This window comes from Sturnus vulgaris, chromosome 5 (assembly GCF_052056855.1).
Source record: "Sturnus vulgaris isolate bStuVul1 chromosome 5, bStuVul1.hap1, whole genome shotgun sequence".
NCBI lineage: Eukaryota > Metazoa > Chordata > Aves > Passeriformes > Sturnidae > Sturnus > Sturnus vulgaris.
In genome coordinates this window covers 18,273,741-18,286,928 of record NC_142247.1, presented here as the reverse complement: position 1 = coordinate 18,286,928, position 13,188 = coordinate 18,273,741, and the positions used below count along the sequence as shown (strand labels likewise).

At 39.8% G+C, this 13,188-nt stretch overlaps 1 protein-coding gene across 9 annotated transcripts in view; it reads right to left on the bottom strand.

Annotated features, from left to right (window-relative positions):
• Positions 1-13,188, bottom strand: part of NAV3 (neuron navigator 3) — a 510,531-nt gene that overhangs the window by 100,035 nt on the left and 397,308 nt on the right. For 7 of the 9 annotated variants that reach the window (XM_088164978.1, XM_088164973.1, XM_088164974.1 and 4 more), the window contains 3 exons: positions 7,519-7,627; positions 5,391-5,774; positions 1,901-2,020 (listed from right to left, as the gene is read on the bottom strand). In XM_088164978.1, coding sequence (XP_088021104.1) covers positions 1,901-2,020; positions 5,391-5,774; positions 7,519-7,627 — 613 coding nt within the window. Of the gene's footprint in view, positions 1-1,900; positions 2,021-5,390; positions 5,775-7,518; positions 7,628-12,226; positions 13,101-13,188 lie in introns of those variants that run through there. The other 2 variants (XM_088164981.1, XM_088164982.1) reach the window with 1 other exon arrangement.

Genomic DNA, 13,188 nt, shown 5'->3' with positions numbered 1-13,188 from the left:
ATTTCCATGAAGAATGATTAGGTTTGTAAAATTAAAGTATTGAAAGGTCATCAAATGCCAGTATTGTACGAGTAGCCATAATTTAAATAGCTCATGCCTGTGCATTATGACAAACCTTTTAATTAAATATTAACATAGTATGTTCCATGAAACCTCATTTAGAGGGTCTAGAAGAACATAGGAACTCAGTTTTCTTCCTTTGTATAAGGGAAAGCAGTCACTTGAAGTAAGTTCTACTTCATATTTGTAGATGATAGACTCAGAAAAATACGTATGTACATGCACACTGTACAGAACAAATATCTACATCAAGACAAATAAAGTTTTTTTTACTTTTTCTTAGTATTCCTCAAACACTGGATGCTTATTTTGGACTTCTTTATTTTTTTTCTTCCCCGGGGAAATCTGTGTGGTTTGAAACCTGGGTGTGAATATTGAATGGTGGGAAGAGCTCTAATAACTTCACTCCCAAGAGAAAGAAGAGAGACATACGAAAACGTGGGCACTGGTTACATTCTCTAATTACATGACTGCCAGCCTCTAAATTTTCCACCCTCTCTCTCACTTTGAGCATAAGGTTCCTGTTCTCACATACAGAGCTCCACAAAAGTCCCTCCTGCCCACATCTCATTTCTCATTTTCTCCTTCTGTTACTGAGTTGTTGCCTGAGTTCTATCCAAATTATTTTCTTAAACGCCTACTGTGCACTTTCTTTAGTCTTTGCATCGTGTCAATTCTTGCATTCCAAAGAACCTATCCGTGTTCATTTGAATTTCTGTCTAAAATAAGCTTTTTCTGCAAGGTCGATAAATGCTCTGATGTCAGCTAAAGCAACCTTCTTTTGAAAGTAACTGGTTTCCTAGATGAAAATTATGTCCTTTATCCTGACGCACTGCTTGCACTCTTTGACCATTGCAGACTCCTCCTGACTTACATCACAGGCATATTTTCAATAGAAAATGTGAAAAGTAAAAATTATACCATACCTAAATATCCTAGAACTTCTTCAACTATTTTGCCAGGTTTATAAAACCAGAACCACTCCATGAACCTTTTTCCCCTTTGTGATTCAATACTTTCTTTTTTCCTAAAAGAAACTTGATTTTAAAATGAGGGCACTCCAATTGACCCCATAACATTTTAGACTGCCAAATTTCACAGCTGTTCCTTATCTCTATGATGGTCCAACCAAAACCTCAGAGCTGACAGCTCCAAGTTCTGCAAAGGCTGGTTTATGAATTATTATTTCTCAGATGAGGATACAAGCCACCAATATGAATCTACTCTAAGCTTAATGAAAAGAAACAGACACACTAGTGGGAGCATGTTTTTATGCTCACACTCATATATAAGGACAGGATGGAGTTGTTTGTTTTTTCACACTGTACAAACAATGGAATAGAACCCCCATTTTCACTTCTCACTACTTGCCAGCACTGCCTTCTTGCATAGGGCAGATACCTGCAAAGGGCAGAACAGGTGGACAAGACCACAGTTCTAGTTCCAGTCAAATCCAAATGCCTGTTTTGAACCATGTCACCAGGTACACACAAGCTGTCTGCTGCCTAGAGACCATGTCTCTTTTTCCTTTGCTCATCAACTGATAAGGCAACCTGTAAAAAACATGTCCCATTTCAGAAGTCTAAGATTGCAAATAAGGCCTGGGCTTCTCGATATTTTCTCTTACATCTATAACAAAAAGTTCTTTCTGAGTCTCCTTCCCATGTGAGAAATTTGCTTTTTTTCCCCCCACTCATTGTGGTATTGGCTATTTTGGGTGCCCAGAAATCTCGCAGCCTCAGCAGCTTCCTTCCTATTCCTTATGTGGTATTTTAGCAAGTATGAAGGATACAAAATATTTATAGAGCTGGTAGGTTTTTACTTAGCAAAGCACTGTTACCTGTCAGCATCCACAGTCACATCATGAACTCCTCTCTGGATGACGTCTCGAGAGGCAGCAAGGTCTGGTATTCGGTTGAGACTTCTTGTATATAGGTTGAGTCCTCCATCTGTCATGTACCTGAAAATAAATTTGTGGTCAATCAGTGGGAAATGCAGCCATCTGGCAACGTGTTTCACTCTAAAGTTAATGGTCTGTGAAATTCAAATGTTTAAGGTAAAAGTTGCCTTATGAGATGGAAGACTTATGCTAAATACTCCCACTTTATGTGCCCAGCACAGGGAGACTGGGTATCTGCCTGCCTGTTTTCTGGGATCATTTGCTTTTTTCTGTGATGGCTTACAGGCCAACCTCTTTTGCTGAAATATTTTTAGTCTGAAGCCCTCAAGTATTTTCAAAGACATTTTAAATACAGTGGTTTAGCCAAAACATAGCATCACAGGTGCAGAAAACATCACTCCAGCTAAAAAAAATTAAAAAAAAAAACCAAAACAAAACCCAAAACAAAAACAAGCAAACAAACAAAAAAGGCAGCATTTGCCCAAATGGGAAAAGGATTAGGAACCCAATTTGATAGTCCCTTTTGAGATTCAATTATTCAGATATGGAAGAGATATCCACTGAATATCTTACAATGATATTTAAGAATATTTTTAATGTGTGTTCCTTTTACTTAATTCTCACCACTTCATTACATTACAATGAATGTTGAATGAATGAAACAATCAGCATAGTGCTGTTTATTCACTACAGAGCCACTAGAAGTTTCTGAATGAAAAGTACCAGCAATAATTTCTGGAATGTCTACCTACAGCTTGGTTGTCTATCTGAGGGGTCTTGGCACTTATAGTGGAGCCTGTCTTACCCTCTCCATTATGTTCCCAATATTCCCAACGAACTTTCTGTTAAACTGTCTTCCCTCTTAGACTCTTATTCTTTCTGTTTCCCTTTTGTATTTTCTGATAACTTCAATATACCAACAAAGTTAGCATAAATTTGTGAAGGACCATGCACATGTACAGCACTGAATATAGAAGCATACATATTCAGAAAGAAACAATTCTGCACCTCCTTGAACCTACTCAAAATAAAATCCAGACTTACTGAAATAGGTGTAGTCCCAACATTAGCTTGACAGCTAAAGTGATCTCCCAGAGTTTACTCACAATTCAATCTTTAACACAAGCTCTCCTTGAGCCATGAAATGGTGCCACACAAGCCTACCTTTCAGTCTAAGCATGTGTGCAAGCACACAAACATTTACTTCAGTAACTACACACAATCCCAGGCACAAACCATTAGCCCTCTCTCCTGTGGCTCCTTCTGGGAGCAGATTTAATTGAAATCATCTGTGACAGAGACCTGAGGGCCAATACAGCAGTCTGGGAGCACCTGCCTCTATCCATGTGGTTTGGGGTGGCTGAACAGATGCAGGCTTTGAGAGCAAAGCTGCAGAAATGGAGCCCTGTGTGGTCGTCCCAGTTTGAGAAGGTATCATGCCCTGGGTGGCAATATGGATCAAGGCAACCTCAAACGCGTTAAAACACAAAGGGTTCCTTTGATGATTTTTCAACAGAACTCTGAGGCATCTAATGCATGGGTAAGATTTGCCTGTCAGTTTGGCAAAATATTTCTGAAGCCTTGGTATCTGGACTTTGGAGAAGTTAACTTCACATTTGTTTTCAAAGGTAAATTAACAGTCACATTTACATACTATATTAATCTTTTTGTTAAAGGCAAAATTCAGATTTTTTGGCAGATTATTTAGCTAGCCTTGAATTATCCAGTAGATTCCACAGCTCTAGAACTACATATTAAATTTAGCTATGGCTTGAATGCAATTGAGACTATATGCATATTCTTTTCTGTATAAGTAAGGAGAGACTTAACAAGTGCAACAGGCCTTCCTAGCACTAATTTCTAATTACTGCTGCATTTTTTCCCCCAAGTGTTTGAAGTAATTAAACTGATAATGGAAGAGGCATAGAGGAGATAAGAGTTTACATGCCTCAGTGAATCCTGAAATTTCAGAGCTTATCAACTTGTTTTTAACATTTACTGCACCTAAAATGTTAACTGAGCACAAAGCAACTTACTATCTATTGAGTTACCCTTATTACAGATGCAAAGAAGAGTCACATAAGATGACTATATTCACCCTTTAATGTGATAAACTAATTAATACAACTCATGAGGCACTGCAAAGGATTACCTTTAAAAAAATTTTGAATAAAACCATGCATCTGTCAAAGGCAGCATTAATATCTCCTTTATGATAAGAGGTCCTCAGACATTAAAGTATCATATTTTCCATACATATTGTCTCTTTTCTAGCACATATAAATATGGCATCCTACTTTACAGTCATTAATGATGTGTTGTGGACAATGTTGTCAGCAGCGCTCCATAAACAGATCACTGAAAAAGCAGACCAGGGAGATACAGGAATATGCTTTCTTTCAAATGATGCTTTCTCTAGAGATCTATCTTTGGGTGCTGCTTGACATGAGACTCTACTCTAGAGAGAGTTTTGATCACAGACTTAGATTTGCCTTTAGGAATGTATCATACTCAATTTCATCACCCACTGTTCTCTAATCATAGTAATACTTTAAAATAAGAGATTAGATTGACAGCAAGAATTCTAAAATTATAGAGTGAGTGAAGCAGTGTGGTGTGACATGACCAGGAACTCTACAGAACTTCTATTCAACATAGCGTTACACCAGTCAGGAAGCAGCCTTGAGATGCCAACAGCAGCACTGAATAGTAATTTATGTATGAGTAAAATTGTAATGTGGCTGTTATTTTTAAATGATGTTCTAGGAGTTCTAACATACACAGGTCTGTGTGAACTTCTGCTCCTTGACTGATATAAGAATTGTTGAATTTGAAACACAGGGAATGCAGTACCTCAAATTGCAGTACCCCAATTGATTGAGCGAACAAAAATAAAATCTGTGATTCTTCCTCCTGGATATACTAAGAGAGTAACTGGTCTAGTCTTTTATGAAAAGATATTGCTGCTGCTTAAATGCGTTGAAAATCTACGATAAAGGCATATTACAACAACTATGCCAGAAAATATCTGAAGTGGAAACAGAGAAAGTTCTGCCAATAACTGTTTTTCATCAGCTGCATCCAATGCCATACCTACCAACTCAAAACATAAAAACACCAAAAGAAGACTCATTCCAGGGAAAGCAATTCAAAATGATATCATAGGACAACCAAAAGATTTCCAGTAAGTAATATTGGAACTCAAAGTTCACAGCAAAGTCATTTTGATGTTAAAGGAGAAGAACAGAATATGAAGGCAGCTGAGAGTACCAGTGGCAGATTACAGATTATAGGTTTGTCTTTTATATGTATATATATTTAAATATTGCAACTATAATGCAGGTTCTACTTGTGCGCCAAAATTTAAAAAAAATTCCTTCTATTCCTACCAATCATGCATTAATTCAAATGGGGAAAATGTGATGCTTACCCACTGTTGATGTCATCAGTCCTCAGGCTTTTCCCAAGAATGTCTCCATCACTCATGTAGCCACCAACATCAGCTTCAGATGATATGTCCAAATCAGCACTTCCCTTCTCACTCATGTCAATCTGTGAGATATTTCCAAGGCGAGAAACAGCTGCTCGGCGCAGCGGGGTGGTGTACATGAATCGAGAAGGGTCTGTGTGTATGAAGCGACCTGCACTGCTGCGAGGGTAACCAGCACCCAAGGATGGAGCATCTCCTGCCTGCAGCCGGGGACTGGCCTGCCCCAGCCTCCAAGTCACAGGGGTCGATCGGCTGGATAAGCTCGGTATGCTTCTCCCGTTCACCTCAGTTGTCACAGTGCTGTCAAAAGTTGTCTCCAATGTGCTGCCAAACAGAATGGAGAAGTCAGTGAACTGTGCATTCTATGTTCCTGAGAAATCAAGAAAAGTGAAGACTGGAAGAAAGTATATTGGCTTTTAAAAATTCTCTGTGTGTGCGTGCTGTCACTATATGCACATGTGCTTGTATATGCCCTCAGTACTGAGGCCAGTCCTGTTTAATATCTTTATGAATTATCTGGATGGGGGAGGATAGAGTGTCCCCTCAGTCACTTTACCATTGAAAGTTGGGCAAGAGTGTTGAGCTGCTTGAGAGTAGAAAGGCTGTTCAGAGGGACCTGGACAGGCTGGATCAATAGGCTGAGGCCAGTTGTGTGAGGTTCAATAAGGCCAAGTGCAGGGTCCTGCTCTTGGGTCACAACAACCCCTGCAGTGCTACACACTGGGGACAGAGTGACTGGAAACTGCCCAAGGGATAAAGGATCTGGGGATGCTGGTGACAGTGGCTGAACATGAGCCAGCGTGTGCCCAGGTGGCCACAAGGCCAAAGGCATCCTGGCCTGGATCAGCAATAGTGTGGCCACCAGGACCAGGGCAGGGATTGTCCCCCTGTACTTGGCACTGGTGAGGCCACACCTCAAATCCTGTGTCTGGTTCTGGGCTCCTCAGTACAAGAAAGACACTGAGGGGTTAGAGAATGTACAGAGAAGGGCAACAGAGCTGGTGAAGCTCTGAAGAGGAGTGGCTGAGGGAGTGGCCTGAAGAAAAGGAGGCTCAGGGGAGACCTTATCACTGTCTACAACTACCTGAAAGGAGGTGGCAGTCAGATGGGGGTTAACAAGTGATAGGACAAGAGGAAATGGCCTCAAGTTGTGACAGGGGAGGTTTGGATTAGAGAAGAGGAAAAGTTTCTTCATGGATAGGGTCATCAAGTACTGGAACAGGCTGTCCAGCAAAGAGGTGGAATGACCATTACTGGAAGAATCTACGAGACTTGGAGATGTGGCACTTCAGGACAGGGTTTATTGGTGGACTTGGCAGTGCTGGGCTAATGGTTAGACTTGGTGATCTTATAGGTCTTTTCCAACCTAAACGATTTTATGATTCCATGATTCTAGAACCTCTACTTGTGAGAAAGGTGCCAAACACCTGGTACCTCAACCAAGATTAGAACAGGAGAATACTGACCCTAGAGGCTTTGCTAATCTGTGCATGTGATTGAAGGTGCTGTGGGAAAACCATTTTGGTGGAAAATCCAACATACTAGTGTGTGACTTAGTGTGACTGAAAATAATCACATGCATGGAATGCTTGAGACATGTTTTGTGTGTTACAAAATTAGCAGAAACCCTAGGGACCAATCAGAAGGCGGTGGTTTATCTGTAACAAAAATAAAAGGGAGCTCATGTGGGAAGAAAAGAGATGGAGAGGAAAAAAACAACACCTGGAGAGCTCAAAACTATAGCAATACACCAGTGTGTCCTTTTCCCATTGCTGACATTTATTTTTTACGTTTATATTTTTCCTTGCATTTGATCTCATCCCCAACATCTACTTATAAAATTACCTAAAACAAATTTTATCAGCTTCTAGGTGAATGTGTATGAAACAATAACCATCTTTGATTGTATAAGACACTTTGACAGTATAATATATTAAAATCTCATGCAAGTTGCTAAGGCAGTTTAGTGTCATAGCTAATTTTCCCTTGCAAGTCTCTCATTCATTCAGTAACCAGTAATACTCTCCCATGGTCCATATTTTTAGTAGTCTACACAAAACCAGTGTACCTGTGGCTTATCTGGGTCCCTCTAAGGCTGGACATGGTTTCTTCCAAATTCTGTCTCAGGTCTGCAATATTCTTGACAGTTCTCATTCTTCTTGTCTCAGGGTCTTCCCCTGGAAGCAAACAGTAAAACCAGCACACTCTTTAGCACCTGAGTTTAAAAGGTTGAATAAAGTGCACACGTCTATCCACAGCTGAGAACACACACAATTGTAAACAGGGCTTTCCCTTTAATCTTTTAAAAAATAAAAATTCGTCCTTTCATTAATAAAACACATATATACTTATAAATAACATGTGATATGTAAAGAAAACCACCAAAATATCCCTGTTAAGGCCTAAATCTATTAATGAAACTCTGATTTACAGTGTTGGGATGTTTACCCTCTGTAATCAAGGCATGATGCAGCCCCGGACCACTTGATACATTATAAAGTCCCTTTTTAGTCCTTGACATTTTACATAACTCAGTATGAGAAAAAGCCACAGTAAACCCATGTCTCGAAAAAACTGGTTTGACTCTTAGAACAACTCTTCAGTATTCACTTAACATCCAGGTACTTCTTAATAAAGCATCTTTCCTGGACTGTAGTACATTCCTAAAGAGAGACATTATTCTTCATATGGGATAAAATAAAATATGCTTCTTGGGATACAAATCTGAACACTGGAAGTACATGCATCATTCATACAATTGCAGGTTTCAACAGCCTTCAGGATCCATTGTGAAAACCTAGTTTCATATCTCAGATAATGAAGCTTTCAGAACTTCACCTGGGGCATTCTGAACAATGTTTACTTTGTACAATTAAAAATAAATTTTAAAAAGGAGAGAAGTTATATGTGATACGTTACAAAAGAGAAACATAAACCTCAAAGAATCTTCTAGTGATCGTACACAAAGAAACAGAAATGCAGGTTTTCTACCAAATTCATAGATCAAGGAAGTTAATTTTACTTTTGAAAAATAAGATAATTTCAAAAGAAATTCTGTGACAAAAATCTAAAATTTGTTCAAGGCTAATGTTCTACTTCTGATCATGTCCTGTATCTGTTGCTTGTAAGAAGGCTGGCAAGCATCAGTATTAGACTTACATGTAAAATGCTGAACTTGAAATGCAAATAATTCCTTTTTGACTCTATCAATTACAAATTTCACTTCATACATCACAGAACTTCTGCAGTCAGGCCCTATTTCCCAAACACTCTGCAGGCTGTTAAGAAAAATCTCAACTCCTGACATTAAATGGAAATAAATTATTTTATATATATTCCATATAAGCTTTATTTCTTCCTCAATAGGCAAATGATGCATTGAACTAGTTAACATAACCTGCAGTTGTGGCTTAATGTCAAACCATCTTTCACAGCAATGCCACTTTGAGGTTTTCCCATCTATTCTGCCCTGGTTGTGTCTTCTGTCCTATTTGTTGCAGCCAAGCAGTCCTTTGGGAAGTTATGTTTGCCTCTTTTATCACTCACAAAAAATTCTTCAGAGCTTTAATGATGCTAATGTCTGTAAACCTCTGGTTTAGCACCATGAAACTGAAAGTGGGAACAACACCTGGACAGGATGGAAACAAGAAGTGGGGATACAGGCCCTGCACTGCTGCCAAACTCTCTCTTCTCAAGCCACACCCCAATGTCTGTTCACAATATTCAGTTCCATAAAATAAACTACCTGTGTACATTTTTACAAGTAGTGCCTTGCAAGAAGCAAATGTTTGCAGTCACTGAAATTACAGCTGTTTCTGTGTTTCAAGCTAGATGTGTTTGATAAAGCACTGGCAACCAATGTACTCATGGATCCCAACAGCTCTTTGCAGAAGTTTCTGTACCACCCTGGAGATTCCTGCAAGGCAAAAGGGCTCATGGCCAGGCTAAGCTGAAGATATTTAGATCTCGTTAGACTGAGACTGCTTTTTAAAGCCTAGACAATTTCCAGGCACACTGTCCATGCCTGCCTCCAGCCAGTGGTCTGTGGTGCACTCAGCTCCTCACTGTCACTGCCCTTTGCCTTCCCTGCTCTGCCAAATGCATTAAAATTGACTTCCAGGAGCACATTATATTCCTGCCATAATACCAATATAGGGAAGATCCAGGAAATGTTACCTGCCCTGCCTTGAAACAGAGGTGAAAGAGTAGCTTGTTGGTATAAGAAAATTTTCTATTTACATAGAAAAACAAATTCAGGGGTCTATGCGGGCAGAACTGAAGGCAAAGCAATACTTTATATTTATTTGAGGAACTGAATACAATTCCTATTTTACAGTGACCTTGCCCTTTTCCTTCCTTGTTTATCCTTGTCAGTTGTCCTTTGCTGTATGTTAACATTGCAAATTCTTGCAGCAAAAATGACAGCAACTGTCTTTTTTAATATGTATTGCACAGTAAATGGCATAACAAAGCCTTGAGGTACAATTGCAATACATTAAATAAAAAGGTACATATATGGCAAGCTGCCAAAGTATATTTTCCCAGTGGAGAATACTTCACTTTCAGACAAATTATACCATAAAATTGGCGTTATTCTAACCTACAGAGGTAAAAAGCTTGAGATCTAATCTCTTTTGATCTCTTAATGACACAGAGGATAACTTAAAAACATTTCCACCAGTTTTAACTAAAAAAAAAAAAGTGAAAACTGAAGTCCCGTTATATTAAAGACTACATAGTACTATTTTAAAAATTCTCACACTAACTGTTAGAGTGCTTTAAAAGGAATTGATCTTTTCTCTTTTCATCATTCTCTAAAGGCCATATCACTGAAATCCTGCTGTACCATGGATGAACAAGTCATAAAGTATAGAGTTGAACATGACAGTGAAGAAATTTTCTGTAGTGAATACAAGATCCTACGTTTTCATGAGAGCACTGACTCCCCATCCACATCAAGCCTTCTTCTGTAAAGAGGGCCACAGGGCCATGTTTATTTTTCTGAAAACTAGCTACACCTGCTAGGGGAGACACTATGGTGCTTATTGCATCAGGATTGGGTTCAAAAGGATCCCAGACTCCTTTGGGCACCTTGTTTCTTATATGGCTCACAGCCATCATAGATTCTGGGCATATTTGTGGGACCTAACATATCAGGAAAGCTTCCTGTCTTGTTATCTCAAGTGATTCTGGTTTGTACACTAAGAAAAAAACATTCTGTTTCACACATGGGAAGACTAGAGTAAGACTAAAACCAGGGTAACCTGAAACTTTCTGTCAAAATTCTGTTCCTCTTACAAGAAAGGCCATTTGCTCCAATCATCTGTAGCTTCACCATTTATATTAAACATAAATATTCCAAAAGATCGTCCTCAGATTTTTGCCTATAAACAGTGAATCATTATTCCCGCAGTAAATTTTTGAAAAACACACTGATTTCTTCCACTGTGTGAGATATATTCACAGGAAATCAAAATACACATTTTACAGAAACCACTAGATACCCAGGTCAGACTTTTACATTCACATCTGAAGCTCACCCATAATTTCACATTCAATAATACTGTTCGTAATAATTTCTGTTCTTCTGCACATGTAATCACAGCTCAAAGCAAATGGGACAGTAAGAATTCCATCAATTGTCTGATTTGCATAAAAGGATTTACAAATAATAAATATTTCCCCAGAGAATTGTCCACTATTAGATATTAACTCCATTCAGAAAGGAAAGTACCAGTTTTACTCTGCAAGTGGGTAAACTGAGGCTTACAAGAGAGCAGAGATTTTTCAGTGACAAACAGCTGAAGAGGAGCAGAGGCAGGTTAGAGCTCAGTCTCCTGTGCTAGCAAGGATCTCTAGCAGAAGCCCTTTTATCCTACTGGTATAATCTAATAATAAAAGATATGCATACAAAGAGAATTCTTGTTTCTTTCTTGTTTTGAGATGTCAGTTTTTACACTACATACACAGCAAAAATTTTGTCCTTAATGTTTAAACACAATCAGGGCTAACATATCTACCAGCAGGAAGCTCCAGGCTGGACACATGGCATATAACCTTCGAAAAGCAAGCAGCTACTTAAACCATTTAACTGGCTGCAGAACAAAGCTTTGGAAATGAACACTTTGAGCACTCTTATAAAGGGCTGAGAGATGAAACGTAAAGCCAGTAACACAGAATCCTTTGAAGCACCTATGGCTGTGGACTTCAAATACTCACTGGCATGCACAGATATAACAAAACTGGCTATTTAAGCTAAGCTGAAATCCTGGCACTCACAATTCCACATGTAGGGGTGCAGTTATCTGCAGGAGGGCTAGAGAACGGGAAAGAAATACTGGAGTGACAGTTTATAGGAAGGCTGAGACATGTTTTGTCCCACCCAAAACTGGATTCAAGATATCACTTTCAAATTAATGAGAAAAAAAAGTCATTAAAATAAGATTATTTAACAATAAACTAATAACACTTAAAAATTTCACCTTATTTTTCAAAAAGCTAAGCAAACTGTGTTCAGTTATTCACAGGCTATTGCTGCCCCTGCACCCATCAAAAGCAATTCAGACATTTGTCTTCATTTCACACAGTCTTAGGAGGTCATAGTAATAAGCAAACAAAGAAGAAATGTCTAGACCCTATTTTTGCATACTACTGCAAATAAGCCCAGTTCTGTCTTGGGAAATCACTGTCAAGATCAAAAATCTGCTCTGCACAGATATGTGCTAACACTTGGGTCTCCTCCTGCCCTTCCTGATGACAAGCCAAAGTTAACTTACCTAAAATATCAGTATAAAGGACCTGTTCTAGGTCACCCAGCATTGTTATTATGACATCTTCATCCAGATGAGCAGTCCCTTCACGCAAGCACCCTTCCTCCTCCTCCTCTGCCCAGGTCCTGCTGGGGAAATGGGATGTGCAGGATCCATTTTCATCATCGGAGTTTTTGCTCTCCTCATTGTCAATCTGAAAGCCTTCACCTGTACACCGGTCTCCTGACCTCCTGGATGTCCTGCTTCCAGCAGGTGGTATCCCCTGAAATGCCTGGGGTGTGGTGAAACTGGAGTGGCACAGAGAGTGCACTGACTGGGAGAATGCCTTGGACAGGGAGCCTCTGCACCCAGCTCCTGCATCCCGCTGCTGGTAACTCTGGCTGGACTTGGAGGCGTTTCCAAACCAGTTCTCCCTGTATGAGTATCGCCTCTTCTCCCCTTCACTGATGAGCGTGAGATTGGTTAGAGACTTCTGCTTCTGAAGACGAACACACCCTCTTCTAGCCTCCGTGCCTTTAAACACTGACAGTTCAGCAGATCGCTGCATCTTTCTGGCTGGGGCTTCTCCTCAGTTAGATTTCCTATTTCTGAGATGGACAGCAGCTCAATTCCCCTGGAAGGTCCGGGCGGTGCTCCCTGCATCGCCGCACGCTGCACACCCCAGGTAGCACATACTTGCAGTCGTAGTGAAAGCACAGCTCACACATGCACTCTGTGTACTGTAAGGGACTAGACAGGCACAGTCATCTTCTTTGAAATTACACTGCTGTCTCTGCTAAGCCACTTCTCGTCCGTCACATTAATCTGCAGTGCTTACAGTCATTTTCACTTAGATTTCTCTCAAGCAGAAGAGAGTTCATCAAACACTCTGCTCCAGCACAGAAGTAATCCCAAAAGCCAACTGTGTTTTCCCCTCTCCATCCAATCACCAGACTCATCGGAGCAGTGGGCCTGCATCTCTTTCTACA